Source organism: Nothobranchius furzeri, chromosome 6 (genome assembly GCF_043380555.1).
Source record: "Nothobranchius furzeri strain GRZ-AD chromosome 6, NfurGRZ-RIMD1, whole genome shotgun sequence".
Lineage (NCBI taxonomy): Eukaryota > Metazoa > Chordata > Actinopteri > Cyprinodontiformes > Nothobranchiidae > Nothobranchius > Nothobranchius furzeri.
The window spans coordinates 62,248,241-62,274,751 of record NC_091746.1 but is presented as its reverse complement, the minus strand read 5'-3'; the positions used below and the strand labels follow the sequence as shown (position 1 = coordinate 62,274,751).

At 41.4% G+C, this 26,511-nt stretch overlaps 2 protein-coding genes across 4 annotated transcripts; both read right to left on the bottom strand.

Moving 5' to 3' along the window:
* Nucleotides 1-369: 369 nt before the first annotated feature.
* LOC129164437 (P2X purinoceptor 7) lies at nucleotides 370-12,260 on the bottom strand. Of its 3 annotated transcripts, XM_054744513.2 has the most exons (6): nucleotides 12,126-12,260; nucleotides 1,049-1,590; nucleotides 908-974; nucleotides 761-781; nucleotides 630-688; nucleotides 370-565 (listed from the first exon to the last, which is right to left on the bottom strand). In XM_054744513.2, the coding sequence occupies exons 2-6, from the start codon at nucleotides 1,261-1,263 to the stop codon at nucleotides 406-408; spliced, it is 522 nt and encodes a 173-aa protein (XP_054600488.2). In that variant the 5' UTR covers nucleotides 1,264-1,590; nucleotides 12,126-12,260; the 3' UTR covers nucleotides 370-405. The 3 variants fall into 3 exon arrangements, with proteins under 3 accessions (XP_054600488.2, XP_054600487.2, XP_054600489.2); XM_054744512.2 differs by having other exon boundaries at nucleotides 630-781; XM_054744514.2 differs by lacking the exon at nucleotides 761-781.
* On the bottom strand, nucleotides 7,636-12,199 carry LOC139070346 (interaptin-like). The gene has a single exon (XM_070552418.1). It carries the CDS (start codon nucleotides 12,197-12,199, stop codon nucleotides 8,768-8,770), a length of 3,432 nt encoding a protein of 1,143 aa, XP_070408519.1. The 3' UTR covers nucleotides 7,636-8,767.
* Nucleotides 12,261-26,511: the final 14,251 nt, after the last annotated feature.

Genomic DNA, 26,511 nt, shown 5'->3' with positions numbered 1-26,511 from the left:
AGATTGTAATCTAACATTGTCTTAGTAGTAGCTATAATAAATGTTATCTTTGCAGTGCAATTGTGTCATTTTAAATACAATTATATTGATATTTTGATGTGTATAAATACATATCACATTTATTAAATTATCATTCATTTTTACCTTATTGAACCTGCTCTAGAATAGGCTTCATTAATCACACAGGGTGTAAACTCACTTGTTACAGCAGCATTAATTAACCCCGAATTAGAACCTTACTGTTGTAAGAGCTCATTTGAAAAGTGTGTGGCTATATGTGTATATATAAATAATGTCAAAGTGTAAAGAAGTGCATTTACCGTTTAGTGATTTATGCAGCTTTTTATGGACAGGAATCAATACAGGAAATTTATATTATGACATTTATTTAATCCAAAAAAAAAATTAGTTCAGAGGAGGGAGGAATCCTTTGTATGCACCGTCTTCTGGGAACTCCTGCCTTATTCTGGAGACAGCGCATGACGGGATCACAACACGAACGTGCTGTCCCAGGTAACCCCAACACCACCTGACCACATTCCGGTACGCCAGATGTCTGTAACAGCTGAGAAAAAGGTGGTATGAGTTATAAAGTATTCATAAAAAAAGTCATTTGACAGTTGTCTTACCTGTTGAGCATAGTCTCCTGCATCTCCCCATAGAGTTGCAGAAAGGTGCCATAAACTGCCTGCAACACGTAGGGATTCAGAACAACAGCCTCAAAACCAGGATGCTTAGTTATGCAGGAGGTTACACCCACCTGCTGACACCTGAGCATTACCTACGACAAAGAACAACTGATATCAGGGCTATAAGAGTTCAATATTAGTATGATGTTAGTGATTGTGTAACAAATGTTTACATTACAGAATGCTTTTCTCATGGTGGGGTACTTTTATTTTCATACCTTGGGTGTTTCTCTGCAGCACACATTTTCTCTGGCTGACAATGATGTGCAGTGGCCGCAGGTGCACCTGTTGAGGCAGTCATACAATATTACTTTTAGCTAAGCTAAATACAGCTTTAGCTGTGGCAAAAAGCTACTTACCACTCAGAGACTGGACCCATTCGATGCCTTGATACACCTGTTGGCTCGGCTCCAGGGGCCTCTGACAACTCACGAGCTAGTGGCTCAAAAAGATACGGTTCAGGACCGCTTGCTTCCCCCAAAAAGCCCTCCTCCCTATCCTCTGGGGATGAAGGTGGGGAAAAGTCCTCCACCTCGAATGACTGCTCTGAGCTAGTGTCGCTCTCCGTCGCCATCTGGCTTCAAATTTCAGTATGTCAATCACGGTCGTAGCTCCGCCTTCTCTGTCTTACAGGAAACGCCTCTTTGGGCTGCATTTTTCAAATATGAAATGTGGGTGGAGTAAGACTCTGAGGGGGGCATTCCTACTACTTTAAACAACAACAACAACAAAAAATCCACTTCTGAGAAACAAAAGTAATCCACTTATCAGGATCCTCAGGAATGTAAACAGATGACCAGAGGCCGGTCCAGGCCCAGGCGAACCGCAGAGCTCCCGTAAGTACGGCAGGAACCACAGGACGTCCAGACCCACACGAACCGAACCCTCAGTCAGCAGGCAGCTACATCAGGCGATGGTGTAGAGAGACCCGCCCAGGAAGCGACGACCACAGGCGAACCCAGAGGAGAAGAAGAGCAGACACAGGGCATTTCAATGTAGACGCACATGGATGGCGTCTGATGCGAAACAACAAACAAAAATAAACCTAGCACTACATGTGCCTACATGTTTTATGTGAAGCAATTATGTGAACCCTGTATGTGCTATGTGAAGCAAATTATGTGAACGGAGTTCAGGTGATAGAAATGGATGTAGTAAACTACGTGTACTGAAAAATTGTTGCAAAAAGAACTAAATCAACATAACCCTATAATACAAGTAAGGGAAAATCAACGCTTGGAGCAAAATGTTATCAAAAAAGAAGGCAAAATAAACTGTAGCCCATAACTGGTAAAAATCAAAATAAAATTGATCATAATAGAAATGACAAAAGGAAATCAGCTGTAATGAAATAATGCAGAAATATATCTGTGATTATCTGTTTAAAGAATCAGTAATACAGCAAATATAAAGAGGATAAATCACATTAATGTAAATCAGAGATGTTAGTACTCAAACCTACATGTGAATATAAACAGTAGAAATTAGAGATTAGTAAATAAAATGAAGTATATAAAAATTAATAAATGGACCCAAATTAGTCCTTCGGCGTACAAAAAAAAAATTTGTCTAAATCAATAGAAGTTGAAAAATAAAAATTGCTTTTGGATCAAACATGACAGTTAGTGGATTTACTCACTTTTAACTGTCATGACCTAACAGAACCACAGCAGTGTCATCCAAGTTCGTATGCTACATTTAGACATGAATTCTATCCACGCACACACATACACACAACAGAACTTGTGAGACCTGAAACAGGGAACCGAGGGAGAGTGGATGGAAAAGTCACCCCCCCCCCCCCCCTTTTGAGTCGATTTGATTTTGGTCAGCAGATCCATGGGTTGCAGCTTCGTCCAAATAGGCGGAACCCTTGTGTAATTTGATCTGATTTCTGTGGACCCACTTATAGATGGGATCTTTGTTCCATTCGGTGATCTTGATCTGATACACAATCGGAGAGAGTTTTTCAGTTATCCGGTATGGACCGGACCACTTCGGCACTTAGCCAGTTTACCAGAGGTTGTTTTTGTTTGACCAGTATTTGGAGCAAAAATATAGAACCAGGCCTTATCACCCACGATGAATGAGTTCAGAATGTGAGGTCTTCTGATCATAACAGGCCTTCCTGCCTTCAGCTGATCTCTCCAGATTTGTCTGTGCAAAAGAAAACGCTGCAGGCAGATGGTCCAAGTCTTGCAAATACTGCTCGTTGGTGTAAGCTGTATCTGCACTGGGTTGAAATGACTGATACAGCAAGTGAAGCGGCAGGGTCATTTGTCTACCCGTCATCATCTCAAACGGGGAGATGCCTGTAGACTCATGAGGAGTGGCCCTTATGGCCATACGGACCAACGGAAGCTTCACATCCCAGTCTCTGTGATTAGAGGACAGATATTTCTTCAACATGCCAAGAACTGTTCGGTTCATGCGTTCGACCTGGCCGGAAGACTGGGGCCGATAACCAATGTGGAAATTGACCTTGACACCCAACATCCTCCAAAGGTGTTCCATCACCCCAGAGGTGAAGTGAGTTCCCCTATCCGAGTTAACACGTTCGGGGAGACCGAACCGGGAGAAGATGTGATTCATCAAGAGGACAGCAGTTGTCTGAGCCGTGTCGTTAGGTGCCGGCAAACACTCAACCCATTTGGTGAATGCACACGTCACGGTCAAGAAGTATTTGTTACCTCTGCTGGACTTGGTCATGGGCCCCACCCAATTGAATTGCAGGTCCGACCACGGAGTGGATGGCCCTCTGCTCTGAAGAGGAGCTCTGTGGATGGGGTTAGATGGTTGAAATTGGCAGCAAACCAAACAGCTTTGGATGTAGTCTGAGATGTCCTGATGCATCCCCGGCCAATAGCAACCTGGCTAAGGGCACTGAACGTGGCCTTGACACCTTTGTGCCCAGAAGAAGGAGAATCATGGGCTTGTACTAACATAGCCCCCCTTAGGGACTGTGGTGCCACAAGGACAGGTGACGACGGAGGCTTGGAGATGTGCATTAGCAAACCTTTAACCATCCTCAGCGTGACACGAACCCGAAAGAGAGCACGGAGCTCAGGAACGGAGCCAAGCTCGACAGCAGAAGGCAGATGAGCTGTCGGATAAGAAAGGTACAGGCTCATCCTGCTGATAGCAGGGTCCCGGGACTGGAGGCTGACAAGGTCGTTGTCAGAAAAAACTGGTTTAACAGACACGAAACCATCAGATGGTCGAGGGGTGGACGCCTTAGCGGCCTGAGCTCGAGTCACGACACACACAACGGGTGGGTCTGACCGAGAGGACACATCGTCAGGGTGCCACAAGGGGTCAAAGGACCACGGGGTACCAACAGCTTCACCTTGAGTGGCAAGAGAGTCTGTAAGATTGTTTAGATCCTTATCAGCTCCAAGTGAATGAGAATGACCTTTGACCTTACGCAAAGGTAAATGATTGTCATGAGATGTTATCAGTAGATCTGGGGGCTCTCGGAGTGTGGTACCCGAAGAGGACTCAGGTACATACGGTCGCGTTAGGAGAGGCTGCGGAGGGAGTTTAGCTGCCCGCAACTAACAAAAGGTACTTTGTCAGTCCTGAAAACTGAAACAAAGAATGTTTTGGATCGTACATTTGTGTAGGCGCGGCTTTGCAAGGGATCGGCGCAGGTGAGCTCTCTGGAGGGCCCTTGTTCGACGCACAGGTGCAGTCAGAGAGACTAGGGTCTGCCAGTAGTGGTACAGGGTGGCAGGCAACCCCCCCTGTGGTAGGTGGATCAGTGACAGAGGTCACCAGTGCCAGCAGTACCGGTGGAGGAGGGTCAGTGATCTCAACAGCCCCCCTTTTGGCAGGTGGTGTTCCCACCGCAAGGTATTGGGCCACGGCCAGAGTCTCAGCGCCACCATTATCTCCCCCATCGGCAGGTGGTGTTCCCACTGCAGGGTTTGGAGTCTCAGGTGGAGTGTCACCGCAACCTCCTTTCAGAACCATCCACTTGAGCAGGTCGGGAGTATATCACAGGGCTGTGCTGTCGCATTTATGTATTTGTAAGATGAAGTCTTCTGAAAAACGATGAAAACCTAGACATTTTATCAATCTATGAAATCTTCCCAGATGCCCCTAATAGCACATAAAAAGCAAAAATGTCACGGAAAAAGAGGTTTGGTCACCAATGCATAAAGTGCATGGTTGTTAACCGTTATTGCTGCTAGCTAACTGTTACCAGTAGATGAGAGAAACATTGCCCTCTTTTTTCTACTGCCAGCCTTGTACTTACATTTGCCGTTAATCCAACCAAACTCTGGCTACAATAGGCATGATAGTGTTTTAAAATTGTTTTTTCAAATTTATAATGTTTGCAGATGATACAAATTTAGTTTGTTCAGGTGAAGATATAAAACTTTTAAAGAAGGCCGAAAAAGAGTAAAATATCCTCAAATCTTGGTTTGATGTAAATAAACTATCACTGAATATAAAAAAGACTAAATTTATGATTTTTGGAAATAAGAAGGTAAAAAATGGAGACTTTAAATTAACAATTTCAGATACTGAAATTGAAAGAGTGTCTGAAATAAAATTTCTTGGTGTTGTGATTGACTCTAACTTATCCTGGAAGCATCATTTAAATTATATAAAATGAAAAATTGCCAAATCCTTGGGTCTATTATATAAGCTGAAGGACATACTAAACCATAAGGCCTTACGTCTAATATACTGTTCACTAATACAACCATACATGGCATATTGTATAGAAATATGGGGTTCAACCTTTAAAACATATATACATGAAATAAAAACTATACAAAAGAAAACTATTCGAGTTATAAACAAGAGCAATTATTATGCTCATACTGACCCGTTGTTTTTAAAATCACAGATTATGAAATTAGAAGATCTATATTATTATAAAATAATGCAATTTATGTTTAGAGTAAAATTAACGGCTCTGCCAAAAAATATACTAATGTTTTTTGCAAAGAGGGAAAGTAAATATGGTTTAAGAGGTGTATGTATGTTTGTTCTACAAAAAGCCAAAAAGGGCATGAAAAGTAGATGTATCTCTGTAATGGGAGTAAAATTTTGGAATCAGGCTAAAATAGAATTAAAATTAGCAACTTCTCTTTCAGTTCTTAAAAAACGTATCAGTAAAAATATTTTTGAAGAGTATTAATTTGATGTTGATGGATGGATTTGTGTTTTACTTTTATTTGGGTTGTTGGTTCATTGCGGGAAACTGAAAAATTGTTTTGTAAGTAGGTTAGGCAATTATATAAGCTATTGCTTCTGCCTAAACCTATTCAGTCATGAGATACCAAATAGACACCATATACAAATGAAAACATATGTCAGTGAGAAATGGTATTTGTATCTATTTGTATGACATGTTATTGTACATTATCTTAAGATGACTGACTGAATAAATTGATCATTCATTCAAAAATTGATCATTCATTCATTCAAAAACTCATCGAGTAGATTCGTTTGGTGTCTTTAAGATCTGAAACAATGCATTTTAACAATAAACAGTTATTTTGATTCATTATTACTGTCAAGCAATCAAGTCTTATTAAACTTACTTTAGATAAAACATTCATTGGTCTATGGTTGTAATTAATATGTAAAGTGGGAAAATCATTGTATAAAACAGAATATTAATCTTTTATTAAGGTTAAAAAGTCTCGTCTTCTCCAGGAGTCCTGCAGCACAGATAAAGAGCAGGAGAGGAACTTTGTTATGACGGTTCCCCAGATGGCGAGGTCAAAAACAGAGCATTTGTTCTAGTTTGGAAAGCACAGTTTACCTTTAGCCCACTGATGAAGATGGCTGGGCAGTGTAATGACCTTTGGTATTACATGGCTTTCTTAAGCCGGGCGTACACTGTGCGACTTTTTCACTTTTTTGATCCGATTTTCCAGTCGTGCGAGAATCCACGACATCGGGGCGAGTTTTGCGCCGAGCGGTCGTGTAGTGTACAGGGGGTTACGAGAGGCGATTAACACCACGTGACCAGCTGCCGATCAGCAGTCGTGAGGTCGCACGGACTTCTGACGTGTTTGAAATTTCGCTCGTCCCTCGTGAGGGTATTGCACTGTTGAAGCGGCGCTGCGAGCAGCTGCGACCCAAAAAGTATCAGAACCGCTCACGGCGCATGCACAATCCTGCATGAACGCCGCTCGCTATTTCCCTAATAACACACATTGTTCGTTTTTGTTTCTACACGTTTTTTTACTCACAAAGATTGTCAAGAAAGCGTTTTTGTCGTGTTCATGTCAAATTAAACTGATCACAAAACACAGATTTAGTTTCTTTATTCCGTTTTCCTCGTCCACCCCCCATAAATCCCTGTGTGTCCTGCAGCACTCCCGAAGGACAACAGGCAAAACAAAACAAAAAAGTCTGACGTGTTGTGTAAAAACTGCTATTTTTAGCATATTTTTAGGGCCGACGTGTTGCTAACACACGTACAGTGTGAGCAGTCAGGTCGCATGCGAGAACTGGGTCGTGCAGTGTGAGCACATGACTCGTGAGATCTGCCCTGCGAGGAAGTCGTACAGTTTGAGCTGAAGCTGAGTGCTACGAGTGAAAAAGTCGCACAGTGTACGCCCGGCTTTACACTACAGTGTGAATGGGTGAATGGCCTTGGGGGGGGGTTGGAGAACCCTAGAAGGCCCTATACAAATACAAGACATTTACCATTTCGAAACATTAAAATAATGCTCTTTGGTTCCCTTAGATCCGTTTCACTCCCACAGTTGTGGCCCTTGAGGTGTTTGAACCGCTCTTAGTCCGAGCTCTAAGCTGAGACCATGTTGCCATGGGAGACAGGGGCTGATGGCCCTGACAACACAGCTTACAGGATCATGGAGCTCCTCAAACCCTTCCACCACGATAAGGTGGCGATTCTGCGGAAGGGATTTTTTTTTCTTTAATTTTAGTTATTTTTTAGTTTTTTTTAAATCTTTTTGTTTGTTTTCAAACCTGTTTATGTTTAATTTTCTTTTTTTGTTTATTTTGGTTTTAGTTTTAATGCTCATGTTTATGTTTATGTGCTTAGCAGACGCTTTTACCCAAAGCGACTTACAATTTTATTTATTTATTTTTTTTAACCTATAGGGCATGTTGTGATCTGTGGGGGAAACCGGAGTACCAGGAGAAAACCCACGCATGCATGGGGAGAACACGCAACTCCACGCAGAAAGGCCACAGCTGAGTTTCGAACCTGCAACCTTCGTGTTGCGAGGCAACAGTGCTAACCACTGTGTCACCATGCAGCCCATCTACATATCCATCTACATCCTAGATCGGTGTTCCTATGAAAGGGTCGGTAATAAAGACGTGACATAAACACTAAACAATGCAACAAAAGTCAGATTTTTGTTTCTCAGCTCGTTGATGTCAGCTTCTGAACCCTAACCCTAGCCCCCACCCCGCTCCGCCGCCTTAACTTTAGGTTAAACTAGAAAATCCCTGAAGAACTGTTAAAAAGGAACCTGGCACACATTTTCTGTTGGAATTCCCCTTGCCCCACCCCTTTTGATGATGTCATCAAAGCAAATCATTAATTATTTGGCAGGCCAATTAAAGAGGCATTTTTACAATGTTGTGTGCTAATTACGTTGCCATAAATAAGTAAATAAATAAATAAACTAGAAATGTCCTGAAGAAGACAGCCGGGCTCCCCTTATCTCCCCTGTAATTAGAAACCCGATTATAAGTAAAGGTCTAAATTATTAGCACGTGTTTCTAGCCCAGTTTGGGCGGCGTTGAAGCGCCCCTAGATTGAAACCTAGCTTCCCTTAAAGTGCATGAAGTTCAAATGATGACACATGGTTATAGTTGAGCTCTAACCCTAACCCCTGAGTATACGATTGGACTATTAATCTAAATTATAAGTAAGTCTAAATTATAAGGAAAATCTAAAGTAAGAGTCATAAAAGATTTTCTGTCCCTTCTCGCAAATAAACCATCTTTGTCACATTGTTTGGGTTCAGTTACTCGCATTTCTCTCATTAAATGCTGTTGGTCCTTCAGATTCTTGAAACTCTTCTTTGCTTCTTCAAACTCTATTTCCTGTTCCAGAGCCTGCCTCGTCAGCTCTACATTTCCAGATCAAGCTGATTTGATTCTTCCTCTTTTTCCTCACATGCCTCTTGGAGACGATTGTATATTTCTGCATTCTCCTTTTCAGATTCTGTCTTGTGTGTTTCAAAGTGAATCATTTCCTTCTGAAACATTTTCCTATCAAGAATCAGATCTTCTAATCCCTTCTCCAGATCTTTTTGTCTCTCATGTAAACTAAGACTTTCTGTTTTCATCAGTTCAACAAAGTGAATCTTTTCATCTTGCAGACTCTGTTTCATCAGCTCTAAATGTTCCCTTTCATCCTGGAGAGTCTGATAAACTTCCAGATAAAGCTGATTTGATTCTTTCTCTTTTTCCTCAAATTCTGCCATCTGTTGCATCAGACTTTCCTTCTCGACGTGTAAAATGTCGAACCCCTCTTGGAGACGACTGTATATTTCTGCATTCTCCTTTTCAGATTCTGTCTTCTGTGTTTCAAAGTGAATCATTTCCTTCTGAAACATTTTCCTATCAAGAATCAGATCTTCTACTCCCTTCTCCAGATCTTTTTGTCTCTCATGTAAACTAAGTTTTTCTGTTGCAATCATATTTTCAAACTCCAATTTTTCTTCCTCCAGGCTGTGTTTCTTCATTTCTAAACTATCTCTCTCCTCCTGGAGACCCCGCTGGATGTCTCGTAAAGTCTGATGAGACTCTTTCTCCATCTCCTCAAATGTATTCCTCTGATTTTCCAGACTTTCTAGTCCAGCGTCTACATATATAAACCCATTTTGGAGATAATTGTACATTTCACTTATCTCCTCTTCAGATTTAGTCTGGGGAAGTTCAAAACTCATCATTCGTTCCTGCAGAAATTCAGTCTGAGCAGAAGGACTTTCTACCTCGTCCTCCGCAGCTGTTTCTGTATCATTTATGTTGGAGGTTTCTTTTTGATTTGCTTCTTCAAACTCTGTTTCCTGTTCCAGAGCCTGCCTCATCAGCTCTAAGCTTTCTCTCTCGTCTTTCAGAGTCTGAAGGACTGAATTCATTTCATGAGGTGAATCTTCCTTTTTCTGCTGAAAGTGAATCATATCTTCACTCAGACTCTTCCTATCAAGAATCAGATCTTCTAATCCCTTCTCCAGATCTTTTTGTCTCTCATGTAAACTAAGACTTTCTGTTTTCATCAGTTCAACAAAGTGAATCTTTTCATCCTGCAGACTCTGTTTCATCAGCTCTAAATGTTCCCTTTCATCCTGGAGAGTCTGATAAACTTCCAGATAAAGCTGATTTGATTCTTTCTCTTTTTCCTCAAATTCTGCCATCTGTTGCATCAGACTTTCCTTCTCGACGTGTAAAATGTCGAACCCCTCTTGGAGACGACTGTATATTTCTGCAATCTCCTTTTCAGATTCTGTCTTCTGTGTTTCAAAGTGAATCATTTCCTTCTGAAACATTTTCCTATCAAGAATCAGATCTTCTACTCCCTTCTCCAGATCTTTTTGTCTCTCATGTAAACTAAGTTTTTCTGTTGCAATCATATTTTCAAACTCCAATTTTTCTTCCTCCAGGCTGTGTTTCTTCATTTCTAAACTATCTCTCTCCTCCTGGAGACCCCGCTGGATGTCTCGTAAAGTCTGATGAGACTCTTTCTCCATCTCCTCAAATGTATTCCTCTGATTTTCCAGACTTTCTAGTCCAGCATCTACATATATAAGCCCATTTTGGAGATAATTGTACATTTCACTTATCTCCTCTTCAGATTTAGTCTGGGGAAGTTCAAAACTCATCATTCGTTCCTGCAGAAATTCAGTCTGAGCAGAAGGACTTTCTACCTCGTCCTCCGCAGCTGTTTCTGTATCATTTATGTTGGAGGTTTCTTTTTGATTTGCTTCTTCAAACTCTGTTTCCTGTTCCAGAGCCTGCCTCATCAGCTCTAAGCTTTCTCTCTCGTCTTTCAGAGTCTGAAGGACTGAATTCATTTCATGAGGTGAATCTTCCTTTTTCTGCTGAAAGTGAATCATATCTTCACTCAGACTCTTCCTATCAAGAATCAGATCTTCTAATCCCTTCTCCAGATCAGTTTGTTTCTCATGTAAACTAAGACTTTCTGTTTTCATCAGTTCAACAAAGTGAATCTTTTCATCCTGCAGACTCTGTTTCATCAGCTCTAAATGTTCCCTTTCATCCTGGAGAGTCTGATAAACTTCCAGATAAAGCTGATTTGATTCTTTCTCTTTTTGCTCAAATTCTGCCATCTGTTGCATCAGACTTTCCTTCTCGACATGTAAAATGTCGAACCCCTCTTGGAGACGACTGTATATTTCTGCAATCTCCTTTTCAGATTCTGTCTTCTGTGTTTCAAAGTGAATCATTTCCTTCTGAAAATTTTTCCTGTCGAGAATCAGATCTTCTAATCCCTCCTGCAAATTGTTCTGACCGTTTTTTAGACAAAGTCTTTCTGCTTTTATCAGTTCAAGAAAGTGAATATTTTCCTCTCGCAGCTCCTGATTCATCCGTTCTCTCTCTTTTTGCAGGAGTTCCTTATTATTCCGATCCAATTTGTTCTGAACTTCCACAAATTCGAGTTTCTGCCGCTCCAGGCTTTGTTTCTCCAAGTCTAACCATGTGCAGCCTTCCTGGAGAAAGCTGTATATTTCTTCATGCTCCTTTTCTGTTTCAGCCGTTGCTTTTTCAAAGTTCAACTGATCTTCCTGCAGGGCTTTTGTCTGGAGAATTACATCTTGAATGCCTTTCTGTAAATGATTTTGACTTTCAGTTAACTTTAGCTTTACTATTTGAAGCTCATTTTTAAAATCCACCTTCTCTTCCTCCAGATTTTGCCAAATAAGTTGTAGATTTTCTTTCTCTTCTTGCAGAATCTGTCGAGCATTTTCATTCTCCAGCTCTGAGCTAGACTTCTGCTGTTCAAACTCGTCTCTCTCAGCCAGCAAAGCTTGTCTCAGTTCTTCAAGTTTGTTTTCTGATAATTTCTTTGATTCATCAAAATCGAATTTCTCTTTCTCCAGATCTCTTTTCATCTGGTTTATTTCTTCAATCGCGTTTGCTTTGCTGTCTTGCAGCGATTTCCAAAGCTTTTCCGTTTGAGATTTTTTCGTAATCAAATCTTCTAGAAATTCCTGATTTGATGTTTTAACTTCTTCAATCTGCTTCCATTCTTTTTGAATTTCTGTCTTAGCTGTGTCCAAATCTTTGCTTTCCTGCTCAAGCCTCCGTTTCTTTTCTTCTAGACGTTGATTTTCGTCTTCCAAATCATCTTTCTCTCTCTGGAAAATGATTTTAAGCTCATCCTTGTAGTCGTTAATTTTTTTCAGAACTTTTAAAAAATCCTGCTTATCATTGAAGATAATCTGTTTTTCAGTTTCTACAGACCTTAATTCGTCCAGTGGATCCTTGCAACTCTCTTGTAAATCCATATAATTCAGGTTGATAGCTTCAGCGGTCATCTCTGCTAGTGGCTAGTTCCTGTCGCGGTGATAGACTGTTGCCTTCTGACCTGTTGAGTAGACGATGACGTCATAAAGGCTTTGTCGGTCTGGACTGTAGCTGTCAGTACGCATGCGTGGTACCGGAAACCCGATCGGTACCACGCATGCGCGAAAGACGTCTACTTCCGCTCGAAGCCTTTTACGATAGTTAGGGGTCAGAGAGTATCTGTTAAGATGTTAAAAATAATAAGTATCTATTAAAATATTTGCAATATTGAAACATTTCAATACAATGTAGATAAAAAAGAAAAAAAAAAGAAAACGTCGTACCGTACAGATCGGGTCTACCTGATCCGTACCGCGCATGTGCAGATGTTCTATTCTTCTTGTGATCCGTTAAATGGCAGTTTACTCCACAGTGTACAAGGATACTGCCACTTGCTGAATGAGCGAATTAGCCCGATTGTAAACTGAATTTGCGTTGTTACAAGTCGTGTTTTTATATGCGTGTTAAATTTGATTTAGCGTGTTTATGCTTGTAAATGTGGAGACGATTGATTGGAATTATCTTGATGTTCTGTTGATGATGTCCACTGTAAATTGTCAGTAAACACTGGCTGATTAGTCTTCAGGTAACCTATTACATGTTTGTTTTTTCTCCACACAATAGGTTAGATTTTCATTTAAAAGCTGAAAATGTGTCATTGTGATACAGCAGATATTCTTAATTTGCACTACATGTCCTATGAATGTTTTCCAATATGAAATGTAATATATTCTTGCACAAAAGCCAATTTGGCTCATCACCTAAAATTTGTTTACTTTCTACTTTTGTGTTAGATTTCTTAGTTTGCCACTTTGTCTTGAAATAACTTAATTCTTTGTAATACCATAGTGATCATTTTCACAATGTTGCAAAATTAATGTTGTAAAATAGCTTCTCATGGTGTTCATAGGTTAAACATTTTTTAAATACAGATTTAACTACACTCATGTTTGTATCCATATAAAATAACACAGGACCACTTTATAATTTCCACCGGTTTACTGTAATAATGCGGAACACAAAACAGATTACAAGAGCATGAACAACAGAAAAAGGATTGAGAGGATGGTTACAATTATTTGAATAAGGAGACACATATTGATGGAAATAAAAAGCTTTTTGTTTTCAGCGTGTCCTTTCTGGCAGTGTGGTACTCCGAGTACCAGGTACAAGCCCAACAGATTCACTTTCTCAATCAGAGCATTACAGTTTTTGCTATAGTACTCAATTCAATTCAAATTCAAAAATACTTTATTAATCCCAGAGGGAAATTGATTCTCAAGAAGAATGATCAAAAACTCTCACAAAGAAAAACAGGCATCAAAACACAAACCAAGATGTGGGAGAACCACTGATGGGGAACCTGGTCACTACAACCAGGGTGGTGTGTGTGTGTGTGTTCTTGAACATACTACATACGGAGGACCATTTTCCCTACAAAGTGAGGACATTTTTTGGTCGTCACTTTTTTTAGAAGCATACCAGAAGCTTACTATACCACTTAGAGGCATAGTGTGAATTAAGTTTTAGTTAAGGTTAGGGTTAGGAAAAGATCAGCGTTGGTTATGGTTAGAGTTGGGGTATGGGTTAGGCATGGTGAAATCACAAAAATGAATGGAAGTCAATGGAGGGTCCTCACTATGATAGAAAGACGTGTGTGTGTGTGTGCATGTGGTTGTGTGTGGAGACGGGGGCAGCGACAGAGCGGACACATTAATTGTTCATTTGGCTGCAAAAGTGGCTGCAGTAGCCTGGGAGCATCTCCTCCAGGTAAAATGCCCTTAGTTCTCCTCTTTTTCCTCTGCCAACCTATCCTGTAAAAAAAATAAATAAATAAATCAACCAGAGAAGAATATGCTCCAAGTGGTATGGTTTTCATTATGTCATGCATCATTGAGATTTTTATTATATGTAATGACAACAATATAAGATTATTGAGTGTTGCAAACCTCCGGGGCAGTGTTTGTATTGGTCTCCACATTGAAGGCAGATCTCAATAGAGTACATGTTAAAGTACTGTTCTCTGTACTTTTCTGAGAACCTGCTCCATGTGCAAACACCTGTGGAAAGCAGAAGTATAAAAACAAGATTACATTTACATGCTGTAGTGAAAAACGTGACAACAGCAACAATAACTGTATATATAATTTCATTATTTACTGAAGTCCTCACTGTGAAGCCACTTGAAGTGTGCTCGTCTTCTGAAACATTCAGTAGACACAAGGTCTCTGAACATGGAGCACACCAGAGCCAGTTTGAAGATCGCTGTATCCCCTTCGTGAAGAACAACCTCTTCCAATATGTCCATGAGGACACGTTCTGGTAACTGTACAATTTATGTCAGGTGACAATAGTGAAAATACAAAATTTGTCCATAAAGTTTCAGAAATATGAGGACTGAAAACACATTACGTTGAGTAGTGTTTCATAACTATTACTTCATTCTACTACTGAATAATGTCTCTGAAGGAGCTGCCTGTGACTATAACTACTAATTCAGTTATATCAACAAATTAAAGAAACAGGAAAATAGATTACCTCCAGTATAAGACACCTGTCGGCCTCAGCCTTTAACAGAAAACATGATTATCACGTTAGACTGAAATGAAGACTACCACCATATATGTAAACCTGCATTGTGATGAATAGTCTCAACATTGTGTGGTTCTGTCCTACAAATAGTTATCTGATTGTTGTCCTCTCTCACCGGTCTGATTAGACTTGGAGGAGGTTGCCTTTGGTACCCTGAAGACAGGCTGGAGAGTTCCCTGGAGGAGAAGGGATGCTTCTTCTGTCCAGAAGGCAAATCTTTGTCCATGCCTTTAGAAAACAACGCCAGTCTGAATGGACTCTAGTTGTGTACTGCTGCTTTCTTCAGTGTGTTCAGTCACAGGGTTTACAGTAAGCCACTTTCACAAACTTTTGTTTGACCTGATGTCTTGCCTGAACCAAAGCTGCAAATATGATGGTGCCAGTTTGTCTAAAGTGCCTGCCATACGCCTCAATGCCGAATCTCTCCATCAGCTGAATACACCACCACAGGCGAACTGCTGGCATTTCCTCCTGAAGACAAATATAATGTAAGGTTTATGAAGACTGGAGACTGGCACAGATACTTTGGTGGTACCTTCTGAAAAAGCTTACCTCTGTGAAAGATGGTGGAGATGAGGTGCAGATGCAGAGAGCATGCTGCAAAGTAAAATCAGTCTTTAACATGTTAAAATGTTATATTCAAGTAATGGCAAGTAAATTCTCACCATCAGCATAAAGGTGCCGCAGCAATTTCCCATGAACTGCTGGAGAAAGAACTGTAAAAAGAAAAATGTTTCATTAAATGAAGAGAGCTGACATGCACCTGCTAGTTTTTAATTGCATTATGATGCACCTATTGAGCTTTCAAACTTTTGCACTGAAAACATTCCTCAAGGTCTCTTCCTGTTTTCTCCATCCAGAATCCAGAGTCAATGAAGGCTGCTACTCTCCTGGCATTGTAGAGAACACACATAACACACCAATCAAATGTTTGCCATAAAACAAAAATAAATTCATGTTGTGGGGATGCAACAATACTTTTTAAAACCGATACGATACAGATAATTGGATCCGAGTACTTGTTGATCCCAAGTACCAATGCTAATAATTCTACCACACAATGGAATGGAATGAATCGGAAGGCAGTTTTATTTTCTTCAGTGCTTGTTACAAATAATGGTTAATAGGGCTGCAACAACGAATCGATGAATTCGATGAAAATCGATTACTAAAAGCGTTGGCAACGAATTGCGTCATCGATTCGTTGTGTCGCACAACTCTTCCAAAAGCGTCCCCCCTTCCCGCCCACCATTGCGCGCAGACAGATCAGCGCGAGAGAGAGCCGGAAGTTGTTTGGAAGAGGAACATGACAGAAGCAGCGAGAGTCAAAAAAGTAAAAGCTTTTTAAGTTTGGGAGCATTTTCAGTTAAATCAGGCGAAGACATGCGTTACCTGCAACGTTTAGGTCAGACTTGGCATGGCACGGGATTATGCAGCGTCTTAAACGCAAGCATGTCGGGATCATCAGCGAGGAAGGAGAGAACTCTGTGTCCGGGTAAATTAAAAACTTTTCAAAAGTGATTCATCCAAGTCCCGGATTATTACACAGGCTAGACATGCCCTAAACTCGTAAAAAAAGAGTCTAAAGTTGTGAGCGCGACGCTTATTAGATGAGCGGGGGGACTCGCGCTGCTGCGAACCGGTTCCGCCCAAGGCCGGATTAACTGGGCAATTGCCCAGGGCCCACGAACTCTAAAGGGCCCAGGGCACGAGCACAATACTGTATCTATAATTTCCCGCTTTATGAGGACTATGGTGACCGTACGTTCCGTTTTCCCCGGCCGTGTCCACTTTTCACTCTCTGTCCGGCGCGTCCGGACTGCAGGTTCTTGTATTGATGAAAATGTCCGGCTTTTCATCCAGGAGCAGGGATCGAATTATGGGGGAGCTGTATATCCTACACATCCAGGGAGCCGGAAAAAAGTTTTCTATATTATATCATTTTTGGACTCTTTTGAGCAGAGAGCGGCACAGCGCATTGCTGCGCAGCGATCCAGGCAGCTGCTTCCAGCACACGGTCCATTCTCAAAGTGGCGCAACCAAAAAACTATAATTAGCACACGATCGTTCATGTATGCACATGTTCTCTATTTTCTGTCTTATTTGTGCCTGCAGCGCTCTGCTACTGCGGAGCTCATCACCTGTGCTGCGGTGATTTCACCTCAAGCAGCATCGAAAACGCGCTCTGCGCTTTGTGGTCAGGAGATCCCTTTGATCTGCTCAAAAGTAACTGATGAGGTGAACAAGTAAGAATCCAGGCAGCAGTTTTTCTGGAGAATTAAGAGGAGATGCAGGAAGATGAGACAGACAGGACAGGAAAATAGTTCAATAAAAACAACAAAACAAAACAAAGTGTTGAAAAGTAAAATGTAGGTAGATTTATCTCCACTACACGTTTTTACCTATAAAACAATAAGTTACACACATGTAATATTTATAAATTTGATACTATTCAGGTCACCTTCAACACTCAGTCACACACCCAGGGTCGTTTCAAGACATTTTGGGGGCCAAGGCAAAATGACGCCCCCCCCCCCAACTGGGCTCCCCAGAAGCCTCTGTGTAATTCATACCCTCTCCAGTAGTGTTAGTTATACAGTGTTTATAAAAGCCCCTCAGGCATTACTGACATTCTCTAATATTATCAGATGAAAAACTAAATTATCAGACATGCTGTCTCATCTGCTGCTTTTCTAAACTTGCAGAAAGTAACAAAACCATTTGAAAGCCACTATTTGTGGATTCTCTGAAAGTTTCCATGGAGTGTGGGACAACTTATTTTTTCAGTCATTTTTGGAAATAGTGATCAATTTTGATTAATTCACAGCCTATGTTTAATTACATTTAAAAATTAGTTGTTTGACATCCCCAGTTATAATAAATGTCTACAGATGAGATCAAACAAAACAGATGAGAATTGCCCTTAAGCTGTTTAATTGGACCAAGCATTTTAGGTCACAGATAGATGTAGCTTAGGGTCTCTGTCTATACACCTTATAAGACAATTTAGGTGATGGCATGTTGTTTTTCTGCTATTGAACTGTTTTCTAATAATGTTGTGTTAAATAAAGTGAAGGAAGGAGAGAAATAACGTTTCCCTAGCAGTTTTTAAAAATTTCCCCATGTAATCCGATTAATCGATTAATCGTGTCGAGACCCCATCCGATTAATCGATTATCCAAATAATCGTTTGCTGCAGCCCTAATGGTGAATTAGATAAAAAAAACATATGAATTAAAATGACCACAAAATTCAAAGCTCAAGTGAAAAATAAACATTGTGAAAGTTTTGCAGTTTCCACATTTAAAGTATCGGTTCATAGTATCAGTTAACTAAACTATACAGATACGAGTTAATTAGAACAGTATTGGCCTGGATATCAGTATTGGTGCATCCCTATCATGAAGTAGCCTTAAGGTTGGTTTATGCTTGACGCGTCCGCGAGGTCCGCACGGCTCCGCGCGGAAAAGTTGCGTCATTTTGCGTCATTTTAACAACCACGCCCCTCCACCGCGTCTCCGCACGGCCCAAGATTTCCGCAACGAGCTACTCGGAAAATTTCTAACCACGCGGACGGTCGGACGCGGAAAAACATGGCGGACCGGCACGGCAGAGGTTCGTAAATACAGACATTTGTATGATTCAGCTCTCAGAGATCACCGTGATCAACATGTTGTTAATAATTCTTGGAGAGAAATAGCTCGCACTGTCGGAAAAGACGAGAACGCTGTTAAAAATGCTGGAATGCCATGTTGTAAACAGTGATTTCTACTTCTACTATGGTGTAGTGTTGGATGCATGCTGTAGAGCTCCATGCTGCCCCGTTCAGTTTGGGAGAATATTGGCTCACCGCAGAGACGAGCCGCACAAACCATAAACGCTGCGAGTTGTGAAGCGCGTTCCAGCCGCGAGCCGCATCACCGCGCGGAAAGTGAATGCGTCAAGCATAAACCAAGCTTTAGAACGAGGCTGCCTCCCAAACCTTTAAGCCTAAGAACGAGGCTCTTTTAGACGATCTTTCCAAAGAACACAAGAGGCCATTGAACAAGGCCAGAACAAATTTTCATTTTAGTGTCAACCTAAATGTGGTTCGGTAGAGATCATCTCCAAAACCATCAGGGCCAAGTGAGTCCAGAAACAGTATCTGTCTCTCAGCTACCAATATAGCCTGAAATAGACATGTTAGCATCATCCATGAAAACACGACATGTCAACCTCTGTTATTTTCTATCAGATGAAAAAACACAGAGCAAGAAAGATCAAGGGCACTCACACAGAGCAGATAATGGTCAGCTTCACCTGCCTGCCGACTCCAAGCAAGAAAAAGCAGGGTGTCCTTGGACCTAAAGTTTTCCTACATGTTGTGGTACAAATTAGTAAACATAAACAAGCAGGAGTAAAACCCAACAAAAACATACCGGCAAGCAACGCAGCAGGTTGACTTGTGGATCCCTCCAGGTGGCCACGACATAGAGGTCAGCAATGTGAACATCTTTTCCCTAAAGGAAACACACAAAACAGCTAAATCAATACACAACAACCATTGATGGCTATAACCAAAGAAAAGGTGTACCAGTACGACAGATTACATGTCTTTGTGCAGCTTCCCCCACAATCTTCAGACAAGCGTTCCCAATCTGAAAGAAATAGCAAAAAGCCATAGAATCAGTTTCATTTACTATTCTCAAAATCTTGCATTTCATTATCTTTTCTCTGCAGTGCATTAGACTAACAAGATGTACTTACCATGGACTGTTCCAAACCCAGGCTCCAGAAGTCTTCCCGAGTTAGGCAGATTTTGTCTTCCTTCACTAGGAGTTCTCCTGGAGGTCGGTTTTGGTCCAAGACATATTCCACCTAAATGAAGAGTATTTCATGTGATTTTGCTTCAATACAATATAGAAAATAATAAAGATTAAAAGGGCAACTACAAAATAAGGCTGGCATTGTTTCTCATGCTTCAGCAATTCTAAAACTATCATCGACTTTGACTTATTGAGGTTTAACGTGACTGCATAGAAATGTGCCGTACCAGACTGGACTGAAGAGGGTCCAAGTCTTTCTGCCACTTTGCTCCTGGACTGGCATACTGATGATCAATCTGCCATTCAGGAGTCCCATATAAGTGGTCCAGGAGAAACTTCCCATCAGTTGGTGGATCTGATAATATACAAATATGTGGCATGACATACAAACTTAAATCCATTTTCAACATTAAATCAATATTGAACTGTGATTTCTTATTACTTCTCATATGCTTACTTTTTGATCTGTGGTAGTTCCTCAGCCTGGACACGTTTACCTTCTGGCAAGTTGCTCCCTTCACAATAGTGGCCACCCCCTTCGGTGTGATGCTGGCCACAGTGTACGGTCCTTGGTGATGGCTGGAGAATGCATCTCCTGTGCGTCTCCTTTTTGGATCTCCTGACAAAAGCACGTCATCGCCTGCTTGAACAACACACTGCCTTACTAGCTTCCTTTCCCGTGTTCCAAAGCTCTTCCTCTGGGTGACCTGTGCCCTCTCAATATTGCGAAGAACCTACAAAAAAATTACATGAAAAGCAGAGAGAGAAATATAAATATTTATTATTCACCAGGTCGCCATGGCAACGCTCATTCTGGAAATATAGAAATACAGAAAAGTTAGCTACTAAAGCTGAAAAAATGTTGAATACACAATAAAAAATGAGAACTGTATTAAACACATTTCCCCTTTTTTCCCTCAACAAATCTCCTTTCCCTGTCAGTCAGCCCTCTTCAAATGTACAGACCGTTTCATTCAGAACCGTCATCTCCTCAACTCTTGTGTCGATGTCCTCTTCTGGGTCTGCAACCTCAAAGTCATCGTCCATGGGACAGGTGTTCATCACAGCAGGAAGACGTGGATGTCGGTGGAAGAGCAGGAAATAGGGACCGTGGCGGGTGGAGTGCTGATCACACAAAATCTCTCCATTAATTCATTTTCTCTTGCACTTGCCAATAACTTCTTTTTTATAAACTTAAGTTTAAAAACACATTCTTAAGACGATGCTACACTGTGAAGCAGCGTAAAAGTCATACAAAATATCAAAATAGGAATACCTGCTTTGCAGTGTTGATGCCGTACACCACAGCAGCAAGATGAACGTCCCAGTCATCGTGGTTCTGGTTCACGTACTTTCTGAGAGCACGCTTAATGTTCTGGTTGGTCCTCTCATCCTTTGAGTTGTATTGCAGAATAGATAAATAAGCATGACTGATTTCACATGAGTTACTCAAGGTTAGATATCCAAATGCTAACCTGCCCGTTGGTCTGGGGGTGGTACGCCCTGGAGACAACATGTTTAATATTCAGCATGCTGAAAATGCTGTCGTTGAGCTGCAGTGGCATGAGCAGACTTGGTGTAAATACATCATCTCAAATGTCAAGGTACGACTAACACTTTCACAAATTTTACCTGGTTCACAAACTCCTTTCCTTGGTCAGTGATGATCTTCCTCACCATGCCAAACATGTATAACTTAGACGTCATGACTGCAGAGACCTCAGCAGCAGTCTTAAGCCTGGTTTATGCTTCTCCGTCAGCTCCACAAGGGACAGACACGCACGGATTGACGGAAGCGTTTTGCTCTTTTACTTCTCCGTCTCCTGGAGAGTGTTGCAAAGCAATTCCCCGGCAGGACCACAGAGGGCGTAGCGCTGTTCTGTGGTATCCTGTCATGTATCGGTCCAAGATGGTGTGTTTATATTGTGTTTTTTGTGTATATAAGAGACTTTTAACACGGACGTATTTGTCTCTCATTCTCCCACCTCTTCATGCGCTCCCCACCTCTAAACCCACGTTTCCTGTCATTTCCGCCCACAAATAAAACGCTTGCTGCGCATCTTTTCACTCCTCCAGTCACGGGGGGATGAAACGTTCATATTTTTAGAGTTTTTTCGCGAGGTATTCTTCAAGCTTCTCCGTGTCTGCCGCTAGTTATCCTCGGCTCTCTTTGCAATGGCGGCGCTGTAAACAACAGCGGCGTCCTAACCAATCACAAGCTTGCGTAATCCGTCTCGTTCGACGGATGTTTAAAAAAGTGGGCTCGACTCCGTACGTACTTGCGTGCCTGCCGGAGCCCTACGCAAGGACGGATAATGGCGTTGCGTGTCTCCGCACTGACGCAGACGGAGAAGCATAAATCAGGCTTTAGACTCAAGAGGTTCTGCAATCACCCACTTCGTATACAGATCGGTCATGGTCAGGACATATCGGTTCCCTAGACGTGTTTCTGGGAGTGGTCCAATTAAATCCATGCCCAGCACCTCCCAAGGTTCTTTACCTGCAGGTCACAGAACTTATCAAGTGAAAATTTAAAGCTAACCTGCAGCAGACACGCTTATTAACTTGAAAATTCAATGTAAATAGCTTTAAGATGTACCTTGACGGGATGTAATATTGGTGCCACGGTCTTGATTGGGTCATTCATCTGGCAGCGATGACAACATCTGACCTAAAAGGCGTATTCCAAACAATATGTCTAGGAAACCCTAAACCAGTTGATGTAAATTGATAATAAAAAAAAGACAGAAACTAATGTTGAAATGTAAGTGTGCAACACATTCGATTATATAGCCTACAGATGTTTTAGAAAAAATTATGACGACCTGATTTAGCTTCTTCACTCAAATAAGGCCATTACCCATTCACTGATGTCCTGGTTCAATGTTGGCCAGTAATAGCAAGCAACAACCCTGTTTCGGGTACCTCTGACACCATTGTGGTTCCCGGTACTAGGGTTATTGTGGCATTCCATCAAAACCATCGACATAATATACGTGGACATCTTCTTTCCATAGGCTCCAATATCACGTTTTTGATCCCAAATGGGAGGTGGCCACCACCGCCATTTTAACTGTGTCACAGGTTCCGTCAAGCCCAGACAATTCCATAAAAGGGAAGAGAGGAGGAGCTGAGGGTGGGGCTGTAAGGCTGGGATCAACTGACGACACCCGGTCGAACTAGCTACAAGCTAACCTGAAGCTAACCCAAAGCTAATGCGGAGGTGGGAGCTAAGCTAACGGAGGTAGCAACCTAGCTACAACTGGAGTTAACTGTGCACAACACCAGAGCTTCTGAGTCAGAGATACGCCGGGCTGACCGCTGGGTAAAACCGGGTGGAAAACAGAGGTCTCCCGAGAGCTCCACAAGCCAGCAGCCGCACAGCAGACAAGCGCCGCTGCGATCTGAGATGTGCAGAGCTGCTGCTGGGGAGAACCGGGTGGAAAGGTTTCCATCCCAGAGCTCCACAAGCCGTCAGCAAGCCGCAGCACACAGAAGCCGCGATCAGACAGATGCGCCGAGCTGCGGGGAGAAGTGGCGTATTTTGGCGGTTCTGGCTTGCCATAAGAACCAGCCGTCAGCCCGCCGCAGCACACAGAAGCCGCGATCAGACAGAGATGGACCAGGCTGCGGGGAGAAACAGCCGGCATTCCGGGTGGAAAACATTGGTCTCCTGAGTAATGAGTCCTTGTGTGAGGCTGGGTGGAAGAGTGCCCTTTTCAATGCTTTCATTATAAACCTGTAGCAGAAATGGTGCTAACTGGGAAGAGAACATTTTATAAAATTCTGCTACCAAGCCATCTGTGCCTGGAGACTTATTGTTCTTAAGAAGATTAATGGAGTCCAGTATCTCTTTTTCAGTGAACGAGCTGTCACAATAAAGCCTATCTGCAGTTTTTATTACTCGTATATTATTTACAGAGTCGATGAACTGAGTAGCAACATTTGCCTTATATTTTGATTCATACAACTTTGAGTAAAGTTTACAGCAAAATTGAGAGAGGGTTTTGGCATCAGTAGTGATTGTACCATTAATGTTCAACTGATGGATAGCATTGGATTTAGATTTTTCTAAACGAAAAAAATAAGCAGAGTTCTGTTCTCCTTCCTCTATCCATTTTTTTCTTGAACGAACAAAAGCACCTTCAGCTTTCTGGCAATAAAGATCGTCAAGTTTTGAATGAAGGGTCCTAAGTTGGAATTTATCCTCCTCTGAGACTTCATCTGGTGGCAGTTGATATATTGATGAAATTTCAACAATTAATTTGTCTTCCTCTTCTGATCTTGCCTTAGCTATTTTTGCCCCATACTGTCTCAAAAATTTACCTGTTTCAATTTTAAAAAGTTCCCAGTTTATACTGTAAGACTTCTCAATATTACCCTTGTTGAAAAAGTGCTTTAACAATGGTGTAACTTCAGCTGTTACAAATGTATGGTTCAAAAGTGAACTATTCAACTTCCAACATGAAGATCTATTATTTTCAGTAGGAAGAAAGTGTAAATTGATGCATATTGCTCTATGGTCAGTGAGTGGCGTTGTGAGGATTTTTAGAAATTAACCAAAAATCAATACGTGATTTCCTTGAACCAGAGTGGTTACTCCATGTAAATGACATATCATCAGGAAATTTCTCTCTCCAAATATCAGTTACATTAAATTTATCCATAAATGCTTCCATCCTCAAGTTACTTTTAAAACGTTGTGCTGGGGGCCATCTTTCTATAGTATCATTGAGCGATACATTAAAATCTCCACTTATTGCTAGGATATTTAGAGAGCCAAAAAGTAATTCTCGTATCTAATGAGTCAATTAATTTATCATTTTCGGACTTGATATTATAACCATATACATTAACAATTATGAAGATGTAGTGATTGTATTCGACTACGAGACAAATATAATGACCTAAGGAATCACAGTCTGACTGTAGAACAGTACCACCGAAAGTTCCTTTGAGAGTTGTGACCCCAGCTGACCTCTCTGAGCCATGCAAGTACCAGATATCGTTACCCCACTGGGATTTCCAGAAGTTCACGTCAGTGGAAACAGAATGGCTTTCTTGGAAAAAACAGAAATCACTATGACATTTTTTTAGCAAACAAAAATTGAGCTTTACGTTTACAAGTTTGTTTTAACCCCCTGGCATTAAGAGAAACAATAGAAAATGACAGTATAGAAAACAAAAACTGAACAATTAGAAATTTAAATAGAACTAACAGATAGTTTAATAGAAAAGTAAGTATCAAGAAGGGACCGAGCACTGCATTTATGAAAGTAATTTGGTAAAAGTGTTATAACATTAACTTCTCAATAACCAAAATATTAAATGCATGAAAATAAACAACAAACATAAGCAGTTGTACAACCTTCTTTCTTATTTACTCATTATTCTCCATTTTCATTCTGAGGACGGAAAAACTTCTGTCCCGTTCACAAAACTTCGACATCCGACGTAGTAGGCCTTTCTGTTCTCCTTGCGAGCCTGCTCAATAATGGGCCACAGTTTGCTCCGACGGTCTCCATCTTCCTTTGAGAGGTCCTCTGCAAACTTCAGGTCACGGTTCTCCTTCAGGTATAGACCCTTTTACTGTTTGTAAACAATGTGACGTCAGCGAGAATGCGCGCGCAGCTTGGCATCAGAGAATGGCGTTGTTTCAGGCTTTATCAAGCTACGCTGCGGGGTTATCACCGGCAAGTCTTGAATGTTATATTATTAAACTCACTTTAACAAATGGCAACAGATTCCTGGATCCCTGTGGCATTACGGAATGGGTGGAAGATGTAGGTGCGTGGCCGATATATATACGTTTTTAGTGGAGAGGCCCAGTAAGTACACACGTGAGAAGCTACGGGCATACAAATCGTTAGATGCATACAACTATGTTGTCTGTGGCCACGTACAGAAAGTAAAATATCACGACATAGACTCTGAGTTTTGCGTTTTGAAGGCAGAAGTCCTTCCTAGCCAAAGACAAGGACACAAGACTGCTACGTACGAGGCTTGGGTCATAGTAACAAACCAGAGAACTACGTCTTCACAGCCAACTGTACCTGCATGGCAGGGTGAGTATCGCATAGGTTTCTTTTTTTAGCGTGCTCAGAGTACAATCGTGTTAATTTTAGAGAAATACAGTTTACACTAATATGCAGTGTAAATAAATAGACTGCTTAAAAGCAAACCAGCAAACGCAACTTAATTTATTTAATAGAACACACGTTAACCAGCTTTCTGGTGTAATCTTAGTACATAATTACCTTACCTGATATAAAATGGGCGCTACAAACTCGAGCATTTCGGATCGTGTTTTCCATCCAGTTTTCATCAACCCTTTGATGGCCTGCAGCCACAGACGCCTCCGATTTTGTTGAAATGGATGTGCTCCCTTCGGAATTCTGTAAAGTTTCAGTCCACTGCTTGAAGAGAAGCGATTCTGGCATCCATACACGCAACAACCTGACATTTTATGTGCTCAGAACTTCAAAACAAAGGGTTTAAAAAGCTGTTTTAGTATCGAGTGTGAATGAGGAAGCCTTCACTCTCGTTGCCAGGCTGCGCGCGCAACTGTTGATGACGTAGGTAGTAAAAGGGTCTATGGGGCTGTCTTCGCGGCTTTCCACCAAGCCCCCACAATGCGGCTCTAAAATTGGTCCCAACCCGGAAGTACCAAAAATTGCAGTTCCACCCTCATCCACTGGGGGCTGGTGTCAAAAGCGAGCAAATCCTCATTGATTCCCATGTTAAAAATACCAATTTCACAGCAGAAATAAACATGTTTACAGCATGGTACCAAAACATGCTTTTTGTTTAAATTATCTAGTTTACACTCATGACACTCTGAGGGGGGTGAATTTTTTTCTCACTCTTCTGTTTAAGTGTATTAAAAG